General features: G+C 47.7%; 4 protein-coding genes across 4 annotated transcripts; 1 reads left to right on the top strand and 3 right to left on the bottom strand.

The window, feature by feature from the left end:
- Window positions 1–6,671: 6,671 nt before the first annotated feature.
- Window positions 6,672–7,673, bottom strand: AO090023000273 (uncharacterized protein; the record flags this gene model as incomplete). Its single annotated transcript, XM_001820792.3, has 3 exons — window positions 6,672–6,731; window positions 6,817–7,121; window positions 7,175–7,673. The coding sequence occupies 3 exons, from the start codon at window positions 7,671–7,673 to the stop codon at window positions 6,672–6,674; spliced, it is 864 nt and encodes a 287-aa protein (XP_001820844.1).
- Window positions 7,674–15,489: 7,816 nt separating this feature from the next.
- AO090023000278 (DUF3431 domain-containing protein) lies at window positions 15,490–16,681 on the top strand (the record flags this gene model as incomplete). Its single annotated transcript, XM_001820793.3, has 4 exons — window positions 15,490–15,616; window positions 15,712–15,859; window positions 15,928–16,509; window positions 16,567–16,681. 4 exons carry the CDS (start codon window positions 15,490–15,492, stop codon window positions 16,679–16,681), a joined length of 972 nt encoding a protein of 323 aa, XP_001820845.3.
- Window positions 16,682–16,973: 292 nt separating this feature from the next.
- On the bottom strand, window positions 16,974–18,596 carry AO090023000279 (putative GPI-anchored cell wall protein Pst1; the record flags this gene model as incomplete). The annotated part of the gene is made up of 5 exons (XM_023235512.1): window positions 16,974–17,673; window positions 17,769–18,141; window positions 18,235–18,296; window positions 18,444–18,471; window positions 18,572–18,596. The coding sequence occupies 5 exons, from the start codon at window positions 18,594–18,596 to the stop codon at window positions 16,974–16,976; spliced, it is 1,188 nt and encodes a 395-aa protein (XP_023090527.1).
- A 1,247-nt stretch (window positions 18,597–19,843) lies between these two features.
- AO090023000280 (Zn(II)2Cys6 transcription factor) lies at window positions 19,844–21,832 on the bottom strand (the record flags this gene model as incomplete). The annotated part of the gene is made up of 5 exons (XM_023235514.1): window positions 19,844–19,995; window positions 20,052–20,309; window positions 20,360–21,053; window positions 21,116–21,522; window positions 21,601–21,832. 5 exons carry the CDS (start codon window positions 21,830–21,832, stop codon window positions 19,844–19,846), a joined length of 1,743 nt encoding a protein of 580 aa, XP_023090528.1.
- Between the last annotated feature and the right edge of the window lie 343 nt (window positions 21,833–22,175).

Genomic DNA, 22,175 nt, shown 5'->3' on the forward strand with positions numbered 1-22,175 from the left:
CACTTAACAAGGTAACAATATAAAGGCCTTAATCAGATATTTTGATTCAGAGGCCAAACTCCTACACGTAAGGAGCCTAACCAACAAGTGAATATCCTCACATCGCCACTCAATTCTCTTAAATACTCTGGTGAAGAATAGGATACTTCCCCGTATAAGTGCTAATGAATGAATTGGAAAGGTTAGTTTATCATATCAATGAATCTTAGAACCTTCCCCTTGTGGATACGGCCTACTTATTCATATATACCCAACTCTCCTCATCTCCAGAGCTAACTCATAACCCAAACAGCCAAATTGTCTATCTGTTCTATCCTGTAAGTATCATACTGTATGACTCTATCTTCTTAACACATACTAATCTGCGCGAAGGGGCTTGTCATGCTCGGTCATGCAGGGTCCGGAGAGGATCATGTCGCCCACTACAGTCCCCCAACGGAAAGCCCCAGGTCAGGAAGCCTACAATGAGACATGGAAAAAGCTACTCTGCATTTCAGCTGGTTTTCATGAAGTCCTATGGACCAGACCAGCTGTTATCGAACCATTCTCGTAGACAACGCTCCTTCACGATAAAAGCAATGCCGGAGTCACGACCACGGATCCTCCCCATCATTTAGGTACATTCGGTTTAATATTCTTTAGAGTTTTCACCAATTAGGGATATGCTGAAATAATTCGAAATTCCTCAAATCAGACCCAAAGATTATCCCTGGCTATCCAAAGTGGTCAACACCACGTGGAAGCACTCATCCGCTTAATGGCAAAACGCAGACGCCTGACGCAGAAAAGACCAGCCACACCAGACTCAGTCAATATTTAGGTGGATCGGCAACGCTCCACGGCTGAGCATTCGTGACTGACTTCTGTGACCTCTGTCACTCTGGCAATTCTGGCAAGTAGCCTCCGGAATGGGTGATTTCTCGTTGACCTGTGGGCACTCAAGTAAGAACAGACAAGCGACTGCTAATGGGGTATACTCTTTAAGATACCTATGTATCTGTTTGGTTCAGCACACACTCACATGGGTGTGTGCCTCGGCTGTCGGCTCTTAAACCGACTGGTACTTGGATATTTGCTTGAACCCGCATGGAACAGAGATGGAACATAACCATACTTGCTTTACTCAGCCCTGGCAGCTTGGAGCTTTATACCAGCAGAGCCTACGACTCTGTCTTGAATTAGGCTATACAGCCACTGTACTCATGAGATACCATACCAGCCAACACGTTATTGTGTCTCCCGCTTGATGGCAACGGACGGATATGCCGACCACTCTCCTCATGTACGCCGCTTGTCGTCGTTTGTAATGGCGAACACGACGAGGGCCGAGACGAGTACATAGTTGACCCTAATGTTGACCACGACGCTAACTGGAATCGCTGAGAAACGGGTGGTGCACATTCATTTCACCTTGGACGCTGCACGCTATAGATGGCAGGTGCCATTCCCTAGACTTGGAAAAGGCTTCAGAAGTACCGAGTACTTTGAGCAGCATCAGCGTGGGGAGATGGACTCAAAAACTATGGTAGAGTTTTGAACCGCGATTACGGCTCTCTGTGAGACTATCGTGTAGAGAGCAAATTTATTGTCGCTACACTATTTACCGCTGGGCAATAGTTTCATTACTCTTCACAGGCGTGATCCCCTAGGATCATCTGAATGGAGAGCGAGGACCCGGGGGTACTACACAGATGGAAAGGACATACGCCCTCCATTGTGGTATAGAATACCGCAGCGTCCCCTGACTGTTATGAATCACGCGTTCGTGGGCGATTTTGCTTTTTAGCTTCCTTCTACTTACGAGAAGACAAGATCCCGGCAAACAAGGCAGTTAGAACCCAGGGAAATTCGGGCTCAAATACAGCAGGGTAATCAAACATAGAACATCAACTTGATGAAAATTTTTCCGAACCCTCACCGCTTGGAAAAGTGCAAGTCCAGAACGCGAGACCGCGGATGCAATGGAATACCGGCTGTCTCTTCATGACATTACTTCTCGAAAGCAACTGCGAAAAGTACAGCTTTCCGGCTTGCTTAGATAGATTAGAAAGTCATTAGTTGTGGCGAGCCTAGTGGCTGGTTTGGTTGATTTACGCTTGGTTATAACCTTCATATAGGCATGCCTGAACCTGATCTCCCGCTGTTCCGGAGGGATCAGGTTTCTCTAGATGTTTGCTTCTTCGTTCTTGCTTATCACGTTAGCCCAATTGCTGACTCTTCTGGACACGTTCACCACATCTTAGTATGAGCCTTGATTAAAAGTGCAAACTATATCCTGGGCAAGCAGAGTTAAGGATACGCCGGCCACTATGAACATTGAACATTTTGCAGTGGGGGACAAACGAGGGGGTGCAGGGCCGTATCTAACAAAATGTCGGGCAGGTACGGAGCGCAGTCTGCGTTGCGGTGGGCGTTGATATGGGCTTCGCTGATTTCAAGGCCACTATCGGCACAAGGATTAATGAGAAAGTGCCGGATATGGTCCGTATGACCACCGCCGGTGGTTTAAGGATCGTTGGAGAGATTAAGGTTCCGTGGGTCCATGACCATCAACTTGCCAACACCCTTACAGGTGGAGGAAAGTGGAGGCCAAGATATGATTCTCACCTGCAGAGAATTTCAGCTACCCTCTGGCAAAAGCCTTAGAGAGTTAGATGTGCGCTCGGGATATGTCTTAAGGTTGGTATTGATTTAACACACCAAGTTCCAGAGATCAGACAAAAGGCCGTGATAATCCCAGTCTGTTTTCATGAGAGAAAGAAAAGCCAAGACATCATTCTCACCCGCAGAGGTCCACCATTAGCTCTAAAGTGAAAGTTCGTCACACGCGTTGATAGCGCCTTGGTTCAGCGCTTATGTAGTCGATATTGGATGGCTGCTATGGGCCTTGAGCCTACGAAACGACGCCGCCTCCTCCTACGCTCACTCCGGGCTTTACGAAAGAAGATGATCAGGCAAGCGGACCGAATATCAGTTTCGCGCGAGACCTTGCCAATGCCACCTGCCGCACATCGACTACAATTCGGACAATGAAAGTGATTCCCGCACTTAGTGAGCCAGAATTACGGCTCGGTGGCTTGGTAAAAGAACTCAATCTGAACCGTAATCCAAATTTCGAGTCACCTTTGGTGCACCGCGTTCGAGTTAGCCGACAAATGGGACTATTTTTACACCCTATAATATCACACAGGTATAGACGGCCAAGCCTGGTTGGAGAGCATACCAAATTTGTGCGTGATGACATTCTACCTCAGCGCCATTCCAAGCTATGTTAGCGGAAAGGGGCAGGCGCAAAAAGTATAAAGGAAAAGGGAATTCCACCGTCCACTGCGGCTATGTTACACGCCTTTTTTCATCCCTGGTTCAATTGGTAACACCTCAATGGCGGCCATCTGCCAACTATAACCGCCGCTACGAGTGTAGCGAGCGCGCTTGAATATTCACAGGGTACTGCTTCCCTGCCCTACAAATCCACGGTCGACTCTGCGATGATCTGACCTGCGGTGGATGTACCAGAGACGAGATACAGCAACGTCATTACGCAGCTTTATCTGCTCATCTAGAGCCTCTAATTCATAAGTAGCGTGAATGGATTCATAATGGTCAGATTCCTTGGCTATCGGATACAGAAATCGCCGATTCAGTTAAGTATACCGAGGTTTGATTAGAAGCTGAAGCGACAGCTACTATCAATGGCCGGTCTGTACGGACCATGTATAGATACTTACAGTCACCGAGCCTCCAATCTTTGATCGGGTCGACTAGGTTTTAGCTAACAAATCGATTCGGCGTAGTGTCTGATCAAGTCACTATTAGACCAAATATATCGAGTGCCTGGTCAGAGGGCTTGGGTACGGGCCTGAAGACGACACCTAGATACGGCGATGCGCGTTGTTGAATGACTTCAAGGATGCCTTGATCTTTTCGATTTTAGGATCATATGGAGGCAGGCGGCGGTATCTGGTAAACAAAGGATACTAAGCGTTTCTAGGAGAGGATGTCCCCAAAAAATGCCTGGGTGATACATGAGTCCACTCTTAAAACGCAATTTCTATCTCCCCACTCACTGCTGTCTTCGGACAAAGGTGTGGAAAGCTTATAAGGGACTAACATATGTCGGACCCGTCGACAAAAGCCCGGCTAGATGAATAAGTGTCAGAGGTTGACGTTTATCGATCGATCACGCCAGGGTAGAACCTCGAATACAAGGCAGTTGTTGCGTGCATCCTCTAACTTCGAAATTGAACCAAGAACGAACCATATGACTTACGATCTGTTGAAGTCGAGATCCTGGCGCCACCTGCCTGAATGCCTACAGCTGTTTGATCAGGACACGACACCAGATAGTCACAACTTCGTATGCGATCAGACCTTCAGTAGTTTTGCCTATTAAACTATGCTCTTCTGAAAAGAGGACGAAATTCAATATCGGAGACGAGATGGGTGTACAAAGTCGATTTACCGAAAGGCTGTCCCAGGTAATGACAGCAGGTCTCCGTGGCCGTACCATCATCCTAGCACGATGTATGGGATGAGAGCTATCAAGTACACGAATGTGACCTATCTAGTAACCGGATTAGTTGAAGGACCTGTGCTTCTAGATCGAAGAAAGACACACTCGTTGCTAGATAAATGCCATATTAGGTGCGCACCTTACGATATTATTTCTCAAAATAGATCTTGACGAATGGCTCAGCGGGTTAATAGTCTAGCCTAGGCTATCTCACATACAATATCGCCTATGCAAGTTGCGAGGCCAAAAGAAACGCAAGCCTGAAGCAGATATAACGGCACAAAAGAAAAAAAGACCCAACAAGTCAGCGAAGCCATGTACCAAAGGTTCTACATTCGTAAATACCAACAGCATCACGGGCTCACTTCGGACATCCTTTCTCACGTCGGCCCAACGATATACACACTCCTCATAGTTTCTATGATGGCATCGACATCTCAGAAACGGCCGGATCACTATTGGCGCCTCTCGTACCCCTTTTAAGCCAAGTACGCCCGGAAGGATGATCCCACATTCTTTAGCCATATCGATCTGAACCCTCGGGCCGCAAACAAAGAGAGCATGGAACCAATATGATACAAGAAAGTCTGAGCTTGGATCATGAGAAAGAAGACAACTGCACCCACTATCCTACCTGGCATGCACAAATCTGAAGGAATGGGACGAACGTGTGACGCAAAGGGAAGGAGAATGTAACGAACGGTATGTCCTTGTTATCTCAAAATCGCAGACTTTATCACTTTCTATATATAAAGAATTAGTCGCGTCCAAGGATAAATACCAATCAAAGGTCCGCAGGGCTTTTGATTTTGCTATCTATGACGAAGACTACACTAACATCTCATTGTTACGGATTCGGTTCCAAGGTAAGCAATAGTGCACTTTTACTATAAGACGAACCCAGACCTACCCATACCAACCGGCGGATAATGATGATGTCCGAAAAGCAGTACCTCATTATTTTAAAAAGCTGGGAGGATCTTCTTGCTCGATACAATGTTAGAGGGACCATTCGTTCGCAAACCGCAGTGATCCAACAAAAATATGAAACCAATGGATGACTCCAGAAGTCCAAAGATAAAGAGCCGATATCTCTTCTCCTAGATCTAGTCGTGGATCTGAGAAACCGTCTTTTTCAGATCTAAGCCGTTCTATAAAGAGCAGGTTCCAAGGTCCAGATTCCTGTATCCATTTATCAGAGAGAATAACTCCGGGGAAGGCAATAGTGGATGAAGGATGCGCTGGTTCGGTGGTCGGTGGACTTTAGATAGGGATGTACCAATTCATTAAGAATACCTATCCGGTTGTAGGCGGACTAACTGATGTAACTTCATATTGGATCGTTGGTAGAACATCTGCCGTAAATTATATACATTAGGGTTGGCAAATTGACCCTTCATTTCCAAGATGCAGGGAGATATAGCGGCTTTAAAAAGGAATAGATATCGCCGAAACGAAGGAGCAAGATGGAAAGAGAATGTGTAACTGAAACGAAAAGAAAAGAAAAGAAATCACTGGCCATGCACAGAAGACAGCAGCGAATCCGGTGTCCAGCCATCATCAGCCGAGAACCATATCTTTCCCTCCCGTGCACGACATAGCATATTCAAAAGGCACTTTTCGACACCCCTACGTGCCTCAAGACTAAGATGGCCCAGAACGTCGGTCATTTTCATGACATAATCGATCTTCGCGGCTCCGTCCGGGTGATATGCCACGAAATGATGATGCAGGAATGAACGCAGACTGTATACCGAAGTCTCCCATACATTTCGCGAGGTCGCGAGAGCGACGTCCAGTAATGCCATGTCATTATAAATTTCAGGTGCGGGTAACGATGCTGCAACAGGAGGCCGTCCATATATAGCCGAGAGGAGAATGCCATGAGGGTCCGCATATCTTGGATGAATGATATCAGCCACAGACAGCGGACCTTCTGTGTATCCACTAATGCTGCTTTCGCTGCGTTTTGGAAAGATTGTTCAGATATTTCGGATATGTTGTTCGATGACTCGAACCAGGTTGGTTTTGACATTAAAGAAACTCTATTTGACGTGTTAGCTATGACATTACCATAGCAATATAGAAGCTTACAGATAGACGACAAGCTCCAGACGCCAGTTATCGTGCAGTTTATCAATACCACCTCTTGCATCGATCATTCTTTGGAGGCCGGTGCGGTGCACCATCCACTCCTCTTCCGTCCCCCAATATCTCTCTGCACACGAGTCAGTATTGTGTCAATTTGAACCGGAAGACGGGAAGGGCACGCGGGTAAGCATTGCGATAGCATGGGTACATACCTCAAATGTTAAAAGCCGAATAACAGCAGCAAATGCGTCGTTACTCAGCGATTTCTCTGGGTCGGCCATCCATGTAGAGAGTATGCGCACTGCCTCAGATTTATACTTCAACGCATCGGTGGAGCTTGTTCCTCTTGAAGGGTTCATCCCCGCGTAGAGATGAGCCAGATGAGCCGCTGAGTGGGCCATTATACCATAGAAAGAAGCAGCGTTGGAGAGGTCCAAAGGGAACCAAACATCTTTCATCGGGTTAAAGCTCGGAATAGCGACGTCTTCGAACATCATAGTCGCGTGAGTAATCAGCCCTAGCATTGAATTAGTCACTTTGGTACTTAAGCGTAAGCCCAATGGAACACACAGTGATGGAGCAATTTGTGATGGTTACTTGTCAATTGCACCGGGAACATCTCGAAGGGGTCAAGCCTGGAAGACGCTAGAGCGTGGTTGAGTCCGGTTAAGGCTTGTTCTGGCACACCCGGATACTGGGCCTTGATGTTGTCTTCGCCATAATCTGAATATCTAGTTTTTATACGAGTCGGACTGGGCTGGTGCAGCAGGAAGACATCCTCGGTACTATGATACTCGACTACTGGTTCAGAAGCGCCGTTTGGTTTGGGTTTACTATCCTCCACAGGACTTCTGTGAGGCAAGATTTTCCTCTGGGTTCGGTGATCTTCAGATTTTTGCTTGCGCCGTTGGCGCTGCCTCCAATGCTCTCGCATGGCATGGCTGCGAGCTTCGGCTAAAGTGCCCTCGGTCACAAAGGCGAAGCGGGAACCGCCATCCTCAGCCCCTGAGGAGTGAGAAGGGGACCGTCCAGAGTGTGACGGTGAAGACTTCTGGTTTCGTGGACTCATAGCTTTTAAGTGGTAGGATGATTTTTCCGGGCGCGAGTCATGCAAATATGTTTGTGGTCCTGCTGGACATGTTAGTGGCAATAGCTTCTGACGGAAGTAAATACTGGCGGATTAGTCACACATGGATCTGTCTTATTGACGACTCAATTCAAGCTATCCATCCTAAATCTGATGGTGTTAACAGGCACTACAAGAGTATGCACAACTGGTTCTCATGATGCAAAAGTTTTGTGAAACAGGTACGGTATAGGTTGAGGTCCCTTTGGACGACAGGGCGGAAATTGGATTGAATACTGATTAGTCATGATCGGCTGATCCACTGGGCGGAAGAATCTTCCCTACCCCAGTCTATTGGTCAACCAACATTGCCAAAAAATATTTCTCCACTGGACTATCGCCCTTCGTTGACATTCTGCAATTGGAAATCTCCCTCTGGTCAATTCCACGTGGGAATTACAGTTTATTAGGTACTCTTGTTGTAATAGACTCAACTAGTATGCTCTGGTGCGGTGCTAACTGATCCGTTGAGGCAATCATCGTGGCGGAGGGTGTCACCCTTCAGCGCCTATGACATATTACGTTATTCAGCAAAGTTAATGCATTAAACTCCAGAGGTTTTGGTGGTATCCTAAATCGAGACCAGCATGCAAATAAACATCATCCGTGGGTGCGATTCCTCTCCAGCTGGGACAGTGCATCATCATACCCCGACTAATCCTCTTTTATCGATAGTCTGGATCGAGTCGCATGAGAAATTCGGGTCGGTGGCGAAGTGTTCCTTGATATGACAACCAATCGGTCTTCGGGAAGGTCCACACACTTTCCTCCCTGTAGGGTCGCGCGAGTCCGTCGGTGAACCAGTCGACGGTCGTCTTCGCCTATAGTCCACCGTGATAGGGCGATCACGATTTTGCCACAGGGGACTTGACAGCTCCACCCATATGGGAATCCTTAAAACCTCTAGGTTATGCCTCGGTCGGTGATTTAGGTTTCCGACCATACACAACATAGCGGCCAAACGGTTAGCGGAACAAGACAGCTTCCAGCACGAAGCATGTTCACCTACAAGTCAGCTAATGTATGTACTTTAGGGTCCCGGGCGTCCTTTCTGGCCCCGGATACAAGCACATTAACCTCCTCTTTCGACCAGCCTTCGAACCTTGTGAGGACCGCCATGGCACCTGCCTCGAAGCCAGTCTCCGCTTGTAGGAGGTTCCAAACCCCGATGGTTTTCTAACGCGACACTGACGTTAGATCAATACTACCCAGAGGTCGACATGGTTCCACATACATAATACGTATCCTTTGGCCAGCCTCCAACAGGAGCACGGTACTTCTCCACGTGAATTTCTGCAAACCCTGCTTCTTGGAGTCTTTCACCCAGAGGCGGACCGGGGCTGATTGTAAACCCGGCTTTGGTGAAACCACCACAAACAACTGAATAGTATTTCTAGACCGAAGTGCCTTTGATGGAGCCGTCCTCTGAGTACACGTCGACGTCCCACTCCTGAAACTTTACCCATCCCCTGGGCTTTGTGTACCTAGCGAAGTAAGTCAGGGAGCCACGTCGTGAAAGGGTAGGATGCTCAACTTGTAGGCCTGAGTCATGAGCCTCCGCCAATCCTTCACGGCTCCAGCCAAATATCGGCCATGGATGAAGTCGAATTGGTCTTCGTAAATCCAATCATCCTCGAAGTCGTCGACCAGGAACCTGGCATTGGGAGGAACACTGCGACACCATGCAATCAGCCGGGTTCAGTACGCAGAAGTCGAAGACCCACAATTGAGGCTGTATCGGATTCAAATCCATGCCAATAACCTGGAAAGATTGAACGTCAGTTCAAGAGCCGTTGCTCAATTTAATGTAAGCCAAACCTCCGCTGATGGATGGCTGTCAGCTGTTCAAGTTAGTACAAAACCTGAAGATGTGTTGATCGAGAGACTTCACCAAAATCCATTACCCGTGCCAGCGCCGAGGTCTAGCACCCGTCCTGGCGAACACTCTACAGGAGCCAGAAACAGTTTCCTATTCATCATTCCCAATAGCATCTCATGTAACATGTCAAGCCGATCGGATTCTTGTTCGTCATTGGGTCCAAGATATTCTGTCACCCCATGAGAATGCATCGACTTGCTCTATCTGGAGCAAATACTTACGGCTGTCGCGATAACCATGATAGCGTCTGCCATTTTCATAGCGATATTTAAGGGCAGACTAGGAGAGAGAGGTTGAGTAAGCTGACCTAGTACTTGTTAATAGTCTGTGTAGCAGCCCAAGAAAGAATACGCCTGACAGTTCTTGTCCGTATGAGGAGCTATTATCTATAGCCTTTATTGAGATGGTTTCAGACTATTGTCATGAATTTGAAAGTATACGGTTTGGCCTACCTCAAGATCAACTTCAATCACAGGAAGCTGATCGTTGTCATCACTATCAGCTTGTATAAATCGGGACATATCGGGGAATACTGCTAATAAGCCAACGTAATATACTTCAATTGTCTGTTGTCGGAAACTCGATGGTAGTTGACGATTGGTGGAAGAATGAAAAGCTGGGACTCTACCGTATTTGTGAGAACAGCCCGCACATTTCCCTGGCTTTTTGACGAGCATAATTACCTATATTAGTGTTCCTATGGCCTGGGAAGTTCATGCGGTCTCTCTCAAACAATGAAATGACCCAGTTCGGACGGCTACACTAGCGAAGGTGAGTCCCTAACCTAACTTGGCTCACGGTCCACAAGTGGGCCAGGGTTCATCGACGATTTTCCCATTCTGAACGTTCATTGTTGATCCCCGCAACTCGTACTTCATTCAACCCTTGCTGTAGGGGTTAACATGCCACCTTGATATAAAATAAAGTCACTGGAAATATCGCTGAGCACTTATAACTATCATATATGTCTCTTTACTAAGATATCAATCAATATGTCTGCAGTACCCTGTGGTGTCAAACCAGAACCCCCTTACACTGTGGGTTGGCGTTGTACTGCTCATTCTCACGAACCTCCTAGGCCTACGTTAGTGACTAAGGATAGCTGTCGAAATTTTGCAGCTGGCAGGTTGGAAAAAGCACAGCTAAGCCCTGTTGAACGATGTCTGAAGTATCCCCCGCTTCCTGGGTTAGATAAGCCCCACAAGGTCGACCTAGAAATAATTGAGGTCGAAAAGGTGGGAGACAATCACAATTCTTAGGTGGTTATTGTTGAGGTTTTAGGACATATTCAAGGTCTCAGAAAAGGAAGAAGAGCAGTCGCTAATCTACGATCCCCTTTACGTTGATGACGATGAAGACTTCCTTAACCCCTTCGCTTGTATGGACAGACATTATACCCACGAGTCTGCTGCATATATAACTCTCGCCGACCTTATGCGTGAGATGATACCCAAACCCTACGGCTCCTTTTCCGTATCTGTACCTGTCGATGAGGCCCGTACGCGTACAGTCCGGTAAATACTTCTTTAGTACATGTCGGGAAAGTCAATACTTGCTGCCGATCCACAGGACTATGACCAACTATCCCGTCAGGTTCTTCTGAAATCTGCGATAGACATAGACTTTGAAAGTCTAGTTAGTAGACGAGAGAGACATTTTGTTCACAGATTTACCTTGGAGAATATTATCCTGGTTGAGTCTGCGTCCTCGAGGGGGAAGCCGGACCTAGTCTTCCTTGACTTTAGTGGAGCTCTTTTTTGAGCGTACAAGTGACGATGCCGCAGCCGTAGTCTACAAAGCGCACCTTTTTTTTAGGTGGGGGGGGGCATATATATCGCCTCTCCTACGCTGGGCTGACCTTCTCACTGATTTCAATCAATGGGTCGACTGGCATTAGCAGGCCTGGTTAAAGCAATATTACGGCCATACGAAAGAATAAATGTTCGGTTAGGCTCGTTTCTAGAACAGTCGCTATGCGCAAAACTCCCTTGGATCCATCCAAACTTTATTGCCAAGGTACAGGATATCAAAGGGCTACTTCTGGGCGTTCAACTCCTCTTTTTAGCTGATAGTAGTGGAGATCCGATTGATTTATGTGATAACTTACTACAGTCGCAGCGTTCAGAATAAGAACTATCAGTACTGTTGCTTGAGCTTATATCCTTTGCGTCAGTGTATTCTGAGCATGAGACTCTACTTAATAGTGATATGTCTATTAATAGTTCTCTTCGGCTGCTTGCAAGAAACCTGGCTAAGACAATCCGTTGATCATAGGCGCAGTATATTCCCCCAAGTGCTTCATAGGGGCCAGACATGACGCGGATGTCATACAAGAAGTTGCATATTGAGCCATTAAAATACATTTTTCAGGGCACTATTGATCCTGGGTAACTCAATACAAGCTTCCCAAAGCCCCTCCTACGCCCACTTTTGAACGTTGGCTAGTTTTCACGGAGTGCCTTTTTGACTCTCATCGCGTATCTTCTATACTGATCTATACATTCATGCTCTTCTCGTTGTTACCATGCGGAACAACGTCCTCTCGAACAGACATGCCGAAGTCCCCTAATCAACCACGGGTATGCCAGCTACTTTGAAAAAGTCACTTGTGTCCTTAATAAGACCTCGCTCTAGCAAGGCTTACGCACATATATATATATATATATATATATATATATATATATATGTAATAATCCAACAAGTTTTGTTATAGGATCTAAATGTCCTGTCTAGCTTGCGAATTCCTCTCATAAAATGTGTAGAGCTCCAAAATCGACAGTATTATATGATTAATTGGTAACTAACACCAGCGCATCTTTTAGAAGACTTGTGGGCACGGGACTTCCGCACTTCCCTTCATGGATGAAGTGCGCGCACCTTCCTTTTGTAGACCAACAGCGGGGTTGAACTCCTGTCCTTCCTCTCCTCTCTCCATCTCCTTCATCTCCTTCATCTCCTTCATCCGTCTCCTTCCAGCCTGCTTCGTTCTGGAATTCACCCTCGTCACATTCTATATCTTCACCTTCGTCTTTGTCTCGGCAATTGGGATTGGTCTCCATGGGCATCCCGGGTTTTGGTTGAAGAAAATAATCAGGTGGGTATACCCGTCCAATGATCAGTGATGAACCCTGTCATCCTTCTGAGGCTGCTGGGGGGGGCGATGAAAGAGATCGCTAATCTTGTGAGGGAGGATTGGGAGCTTTCATGCAAAGCTCACTTAGTCAAGGATAACCTTTGTCCAGGCTAGCCCCATTTTCATTTGCATCTTGCAGGTATCTTGTCGCCCCAGAGCCTTGGATCCTCCCCGCTCGGCTGATTTGCCGTTGCTATGATTGTTTTCGGTGAGTCCATCCAGCCGGTCATCGTCCTGTGGGATGCAATTTTCATACAGGCTGACTAAAGTTCCTGCATCGTATAGTTCGTGCTTGCTCCCACGCAGATTTCTCTTTCTCCCCGAGACGAATTTCCTACCTGTGGCTGTACATCACGCTGGCTTAGCTGAGGGCCAAACAAAAGTATATGGCGGAGAGAAGGATTAATTGGGCAACCGATCAACATTCTGCAAATAGGATCAGTAGATGGAATAAAGTCTTCATGGGTAATTTTGTCATCCGATTTACGAATGCAGTATTCCAGCGCCAGAGTTTTAGGACTCAGCGTAGTAAAGAGGAATGGAGCGGCGGTCTTAAGCATCCGTAACGCGCTCAGGTTCCCCTACCTCTCCTATTGACCTATGAATCCCGGACGAGGAAGGAGGTTACTAGTCATGACAAGACTAGCACGATGTCGGCAATGCTGATACTAAGGTAACTCACTCGAGTATACACCTCATAATATGCAACAACTAGCGTTGCAACATCATCTCCCGCTTTGCCCCTGGGCCCCATTGAGCTGATTTTATCGAGAGGAAGAATACTAGTCGAACCAGTGAATATACCTTTCAGTAATTGACTTTGTGAGCGCATAGTTAAACTGATTTAGAAACAAGATTCGGTTCGTCGGCCAAGAAAAAAAAGCGATTGTTCCTGGTGGGGCTCGAAGGCGGGAAAAAACAATTGGTTGAGGGAACTGTTTTTGTTTGCCCTGTCAGTGTTCCCACGAAGCCATCAGACCCGAGGGTCAAGGAGAATATATCCCCATACATTCTAGCATGAATATGGTTACTTCAAGCAACACCTGACAAAGAGGTGTTTCGTACCCGATGGGGATCGAACGCGTGACAAAAGTCTTTCGGTTGTCACAGCTCCGAATTAAGTCATCAGACCATAAAATATTCCTTGTACTTTTATTTGAAAATATAGTCTCCTGTTATTCTGGCTCGACTACTCCGTACTCCGTACCTATCCTTCATTTTGAATGCGTGTGGTATCTTTGTCAACCTTCATTCCAACGTTCTTTCCCTACTGTAAGGAATCATGCCATCAATAATTGTCTTCCCACTGTGATACCGAGTGCGCTATTTATTACAGCTTATAGCGCTTTTGAATAAACTAGGGAGTAGTTAATCCCTTACCCAGGTGTTAATTAACAGATACTTTAGAAATCAGCTTATCCTTATGATCTGGGCATAATGGTCCTTTACCATGCGAGGGAATAATAACCAACAGCGCTCGAATAAGCGTCTCAGCAAGGAACACTCTTGATAGACACTTTGTATTCTTGATCTAAGGATGTGCTTCTCGCAATGTCTTTGCTATAAGAAAGAGTCTACTTCTCAGCATAGATCTCTCCACTACTCGCGTCGGATTGCTATTGCTGTTCATTGCTGGTAATGACATGGCAATACATAGGTCCAGTTCATGTCAATCCTCCACAGCTGAGTATGCTCCTTGATGTATCTCTCTCCGTCCAAGTCACTCATTGTGGATCCATCGATGCGTGATCTGGTGGAGCTCCTGGTTCCTGACACGGGATAGATTGCTCCGCCTAACCACTGCACGTCGCTAACTCCAGTAGGAAAGTCGTCACGTTAAATCTCTCGAATTTTGTGGCTCAAAATCAAATCAACTCAAAAATAAATCGGCGGGCCATAGTCCATCATAGGCACTCCAATGGCGGACAGGGCATGAAAATGACATGCATATAAAATTTGCACTGAAGTCTCGGCTATGACCTATCATTTATTTATTTATATTTTATGGACATTGAGGATTGACACGACCTCTGTATTCCGTGTACACCTTGGCTCGGCCGGTCATTCGTTGTCTGCCAGTTACAATCCGGGCTATTTTGTTGTTTGCTCAGTCACACCAGCGCCACGCAAGCTTACTCGTCACTAACCGGACCAGTCTAGGAAGACCGATCGAGAACTTCGAAGATATTCCGAGTAACGAATATTACCCACCTACGGAGTACACACTGCGATTAGAAGAACGATCCAACATTGAGAATGTCCCCATTGGTTCTCCCCTGGACTCAAAAGACATTGTAATAAGTTAAATAACTTGTGGCTAATCCCAAAGGGCGATGGTGTAGAAGACTAGTTGATGGGTGGCTCGTGCCACATACCAATGAAATGACAAGCCCAGCTCCACTGCGGCCGTCCGCCAAACCAGATTCTGTCGATTCGAGAACCATTGGTTGACCATTCAGGATGTAACCGTGCTGCGATTCGCCCCTTACCGTGAGGTCATCCACTCGGTTTCTGCCCCCAATTTTTTTCTTTTTTTTTTTTTAGTAGGACGTAAGGCAGACCTGGATTTGTGCTTTGGGGTTGAGGCTCGGTCGTAATGGTCCATCGACTCCAACAAAATGGCCGATAACACCTAGTTCAATGCATCGACCACTCTTGACACGCTTCATCCTCCCATTCCCATCCTCCATTCCCTTGCTTCTCACTCGTTTCAGCCTCTCACCTGTGAGAGCGCTCGTACTTCCATGATGTCCAAGAGACGGTTGTTTCGTTGGCCTGCCCCCCGAACGGTGTGTTTAGGATGTTTGGCGCTAGTCTTCACCACGCTGGTGACTATGTTCCTATACATGAGCGAGCCGTTGGATATACAACCGGGTATGTATACTTATCTCGACTCTAATCTATGTATCTCCCCATATTGAGACGGAGTTTCCCACATTCCTAATGATATCATGGCTAATGAATATCAGACCCTGAGCCCGTGAACAGTCAAGTCTTTCGCCAATTATCCGAGATCACGAACACCTACACGAATGCAAGTGCAAGTGAAGTTGGACTGGTACTAGCGGCCACACAGAAAGAGGACCTCGGCTGGCTCCTCAACTATTGCCGGGATCAGTACGACATTGTGTACCCTTCGTTAATGTGTCGCATCAATGCTAATATTTAACCTTAATTGCTCACAGTGGAACAATCCCTTTCATCTATACTACAGATACCCCGCCCGCCCCTTACCTTCTTGTCCCTGCGACAACTCGCGGTCGCGAGGCCACCGCCTATCTCTCCTACATCGTAGACTTCTACGATCAACTCCCGAAGTACACCATCTTTATCCACTCCAACGTTGACCAGTGGCACAACGACCTCTTCGGCCCACGGACCAGCTCTGTGCTTCCCCATCTCCGTCTCGAAGCCGTCGACGCCCAAGGATACGTCAATCTCCGCTGCGAGCATAACCCCGGTTGCCCAACGAGTGTCAACCCGTGGGAACCGACCCAAATTGACATCGAAAAAGACGACATCCGCGCGTTCTTCCCTCAGGTCTACGAGACGCTCTTCAACGTCGGTCCGGAGAAGGTCCCCCAGCATATCGGCAATGTCTGCTGCGGACAGTTCGCCGTAAGCCGGGAACGGATCCTGCAGCGACCGCGACACGATTACGAGCGTATGCTCAAGTGGGCGGCGGAGACGGAGTTGACGGATAGTTTTGGCGTCGGGTGGGTGTTTGAGAAGGTGTGGCATGTTGTTTTCGGCATGGAGGACATATAGTAAGTTCTTTGGGCTGCTGCCTTTTGATGATTGGGGAAGATGCTAACGGGCCGTAGTTGTCCTCGTTATGAACAGTGCCGATGCGATGCTTACGGATGGTGCGGGCCGTTGCCGTCGGGCGAAACACTGCAGGCAGTGCGAGCTCCGCGGTCCAAGGGAAAATCGACCTGAGTAGATGATGTTAATGTTGATGTATACTACCATGGATATACACTGGTTACGAGTTTAGCAGCACCTAATTGATGTCATTTCGATCAAGCCATGTTATTTGTCCGAGATTTGATCTACTTTAATCACGACAGGATGAACGTATGGTTCGGACCAGATACTAAAGGGATTGAGATATTTCATCCGTGGCTGCGGACATCCAGCATTCCACTTCGATTCTCAAACCATAACAAATCGCATCGAAAAAGACAAAAGGTATCATTATTATCATTGCACATAAAGGAAAGACCACTGATCACTCATGATGTATCGCCTGCTGATGTTTACCACTCACAGGCCCAGCATCCAGCTCAAACAACCCCTCCTGTTGCCTCCCGACTTCAGGCGGCGGCGCCTCATGCACGTTCTCGCTATCCAACATGGGGACCTCCGACTCAGACGGTCTCCTTCTCGGTATCGGCCGCAGAAACAACGACGGGTCATCTGAGCTTGAAACAACCCTCGAAGACCGATCGCCAGGCACCAACGCTGCAGGTACCGGTGCCGGCGGGGGCGGAGAAACAGGCTTTCTGGGAATACTACTCGCAGCCACCTCGGTATCGGACGGCGGACTCGGCGGGTCTTGACTGGACGGAGAGGTATTTGAGACAGCAGTAGGTACTTTATTCTCAGCCTTCTCGACATCGTTCCCTACCGCCCCCGCGACGCCAGCAGCAGTGAGTCCAGCGAGGACGGCATCCTTCCGTTTTTGTCTCTTCTGTCGACGGATGCAGAGCCAGACGAGGAGCACGACGAGAATAACACCGATAATAACACCAATCGCGATACCGGCCTTCGCGCCGGAGCTAAGACCCGACCCTTTCTCATTGCAAGAGTACGAGCCCTTGAAAGCTCTTTTGTCCGACACAAGCTTATCCAAACTCGAGCACTGAAACGAGCCCGAGCTCTGAATCGTCGTTTCACCGTAGACATTCTCCAGATTCCCAAGCGATATCCTATAGTGACCTACATCAGCACCAACCACAACCCACAACCAACAACCCACCACAAAACAACACCCTAACAAAAAAGGGGAAAAGGAAAAACCAACCGATCAAAATCCCCATTCAGGACCAAATTCCCATTCACTCTCTCCAAATCATCCAACCTCACCTCCTTCAACCCCTCATTCCCCTGAATCCTCAACTCACCCCCAACGCTCTGCAAATTCGACAACGAAACACTATTCAACGCGCCGTTACCGGTGATCGTGAGCGGCCCACTGACGGTTTCTAGATTGCTAGCGGTGATACCATTGAGATTCGACGATCCCTCAATCGTAAACGGGCCCTTGATGTCCTGGACTTCGGGGATGCTGATGGTGCCGCTGGCGGAGGAGGAGATGGTCAGGGGGCCGTTAATGGTTTCGCAGTCTCTGAGGGCGTCGGCGTCGGATTGGGAGGATATATTCACGTTTCCTGAGCCTGATTTCCTTAGTTAGCCATGTTACTTCAACCTGTAATGACAGACAGTCCTCAAAGAAGAAAAGAAAAGGGCTCGAAAAAAAAAATACATACAAGACTCCGAAGCCAAAATGCCAGTCCCACCGAGCAAAAGCCCCGAAATCGAGCGTACATGTCTTGACTTCATTCGCGCGAGTTACTGTACTGCGATAGGCAAACCGCAGTATAGCACATACAACCCTTCAAGATACAGACCCAAAAGGACAGTTAAAATAAAAAAAAACACTCAAAAGAAAATCAAAGAAAACAAAAAGGGTATTTACATGAATAATAACCCTCCAAATGATGGCACTAAAATGAATAATGAACCTCCTAAACAAAAGGACCTGTACTATAATCTAATGTCAAAAACAACCGAGTGGCTGAGCAACTCCCTGAAGAAAAGACACACCACCAGACGCACTACTACTAGTCATAGCTACAGTACATGTATCTATCAAGTTTCTCAAGCCGGAATTCGGAACACAATCCCCCTCCGACAGAGATTGGCTCAATCAGCACCAGTAAACAACTAGAACTTAAACCTCGGAGAATACTCCGTAGATAGATACTAATCACATCCATCCCGTCTCTCTGCGACGGCGACCCCCGAACCAGAAACTAAGTTGAATTCATCAGGCACGGCGCCAAGATAGGGCAACTTGCTAGCTTGCTGTCCACACAGTTCTACTCAGTATGGTTCTACAGTCTACTACCTACCGGACAGGGAATAGGGCGTAAAATAGTGCAATAGTGCAATGCAACGTGAGCCAGTAGCCCGTACCAAAACAAAAAATTAAATTAAAAAACTTTTTTAAAAAAAATAAAACGATGAAGTAATGAAAGAGAAAGAAAAAACAAAAACAAAAACACCGCCCCAAAGCCATGACCGAAATCCCCACTTTCAGGATCCCTAGTATGATTCTTGGCCCTTGGACCCTTGTTTCGACTTTGGCGTGTTGGCACTGGTTTATATCGGTTTTTGTAGATCTTGGGTTGGCGGCATGTGATTTTCTTGGATTCTCTTTGACTTGGGGATTCTCGGGGGTTGTGTTTGTGTTTGTATTTGCTAAAGAGTATTCGAGATGTGTATGTTGTGGTATTGTAGAATGTAATGAGTTTGCTATTCTTATCCGAGTTAGGGCTTTCTGTTAAGTAAGTGATGTCGCTTGGTGCCGCTGGTCCGGAGTGATACTGTGGATGGACTGTGTAGGCAACAGTGTTGTTCACTTTGGTTTCCGACTGCGGGAGCTAAAGTAGCTGGGAAATTTTCCGAGGGTCTGATCGGTGCCATTGGTGGTGTTGCTTCGATCTTCGTTTGATGTTCCATGGGATATATGGATGCCTGGGGGTTGACCGTCTAACAAAGAACGGTATTAGTTCCTCCTTACTACTTTGGCGATCAACTGACTTCATATAGCGCAGGCAATAACATTCTTCACATCTAATCTATTTATATCTCTAATTTCTATATCCTCTATCTCAAGTCCCTGTACGCCAAGACCCACTGGTCGCAACCCCGCTCATCAGGCATCGCGATAATCATTGCATCATGTCCTTATCAAGGTGTTGACTGGTTGCCGGAACGCCAACGCCAACGCCAACGCCAACGCCAACGCCAACACCAAAGAAATAACAAAAGCCAAAAAAGTAAACCCGTACTATACATCCACGGCTGCAGCTACTATTCCCACGAATCCAATCCCTGCAGCTCGTTCCATTGATCTTCTAATTCGCGAATAATCCATCCCGTGCGCCAGCCCACGGAGCTCTCCACCCGAGTCAGGAACTTGAGCGATCCCCGCTTTTCGACGGGATGGCGCAGGCAGTGTCCATCTATGATATCCCTGGTTAGGACGGGAGAGCGATTTAGCCAAAAAGGGTAAACTCACATCGATATAATAGGTGGCAAGCCATGAAATACGCATTTTCGACGGTTTCGTTCGACGAAGATAGCCCAATCACTTGCACCACGTGGGATGCAATCACTTTCTGCGGAATGTAAGTATATGGAATTGTCAAACACTCCAAAGTACGAACCTCTTCTATACGTCTGAGCCGTGCACGCTCATAGTTGCTCACCACGCCCCAATGGCGGTCAGACGACGTGAGGAGGATTTGACAGGTGTGGTAATATTGCAGCCCGACCACTATAACAGTTAACATATATCTCAGCCCACACTCTGGTCCATACACATACCGGCTGGGGGTGACATAACCCACAACTCGGGAAAAGGTCGATTTTCCGCTGGGTTGGCGTCTTTGTACTGCAAGGGCTGCCAACTGACAGGCCGGTCGCGGTACCACTGTTCCACTCTACTGGACAGATCGTGCCAGTCCTCCTCGTCCACGGCCGCAACATGGCCTTCGGAGCACAGCTGAATGATCCGGGCACAGTAGAAGATGATGGTGTTGGCATAGGCGCCATCATCGCCCCGCTTGAAAACGGATGACCGTTCATAGTTCCGAAGATCAAGCTGCATGGGCTGATTTTGCACAATAGATGCGTAGATGGCCTGCCGGAGGAACTGCCAGCTGGCGGCCTCTGTCAACCCGCCTGACGATGCGGCTCTGGACATAGTATTGAGCAGCCGATTGGAACCGAGCCAATGGCACTTTTCGTCGGTCGTACTCTCCAGCTCCTCATAAATCCGCAGAATCACCACCGAGATCAGCATGTTGTCGTCGTATGTTTCCTCCGGCCGTGCGAGAGCGGCGAGCAACAGTTCTACGCATTGGCTGTGATATTCGGAGGCTTCCCAATCACTAGCCCCGGACATGATCGCATCATGTCGTGCAGATAGCGCCAACACCGCCTTCAGAACCATGGGTACATGTAGCGCTCTGCGGGGCACCTCAGTGTTGAAAGTCGATCCCGAGTCACAGATATCCAACTGTTGTATTGGTTAGATCCTCCAGTACTAAGAAGTACGACTGAACCATGTATTCTCCTTACCCAGTGCGATATTTTATTGATATATGAGCGCAACAAGAACGCTTCTCGCGATGTCATCGTCGATGAAGAGGTCGAGCGTGGAGTGGATGGAGTCATTGGCGACCATGTAGTATTGGATGCCAAAGGAGAGACCATGTCATTGACTGCCCCCGGCGAGATCGCCGTGGCTTTGGTTGAATGTTCATCGTGTATTGAGGGTGTCGATATCGCCGGTTCCACGTGTGGGAGGCTAACGGCCTCATTGTGTGGATTCAGAGATCCAGAGATAGGCAGGTGAGTGACGAAGGGATCAGGGATATATGTATGGGGTTCGTCCGAGGAGATCTGCGTATCGCGCTGAGGCTCAGGTGGAACATCACTAATGCTTCCATCCGCGGACTCTTCGGCGGACTCTTGAACGAAGGTCACTAAAGTGGATTAGATAGGGCTTCATTGGGACCAACATAGATATAAAAGAGCGTATAGGTAAAACCAAGAGAACATACAAGATCGAGGAACGTTCACCCACGTCTGTGCTGAGTCCCACTCCAATTCAAACTTCGAGGCAGTCCCCTGGCTCTTCTGATACACATGGCGGACGGTCTTGAAACGGAACGGAGGATCCAGACGACACGTCCGACCTAAGCGAGCGCATGCATTACATGACGAGGCTCCCGCACGAGTGGTACACCGAATGTGGCGAAGGCGACAGCGCTCACATCCCCTTCCGATCCTCATGGCAGTTTGCGGGGCAACTGGTGCTGAGCGATGAGCGCAGCGGGGAAAATATACAGATTGAGCACAAGCATGGGCGGATTGGTTTAGGGAACTGATCAACCCGACAGGTTTGCGCACTTGCAGGGACAAGTAATAAAGAGAAAAGGAGAGATTGTCCGAGGGATTAACAACAAATGGAAGGTTTGAGTCGAGGGATTTAGTCAAAGGTTGGCGACGACCTTTAACACACCAATCGAGGCACAGCTTTCCCCGCATTTGCGCATATATGGGGACCGGTTTCTGATTGGATGCCCCGGACTTTCAACCCCCCACGAATTCCCATGGGGAACGAAATTTGATATGT

This window comes from Aspergillus oryzae, chromosome 3, assembly GCF_000184455.2.
Source record: "Aspergillus oryzae RIB40 DNA, chromosome 3".
Classification (NCBI taxonomy): domain Eukaryota; kingdom Fungi; phylum Ascomycota; class Eurotiomycetes; order Eurotiales; family Aspergillaceae; genus Aspergillus; species Aspergillus oryzae.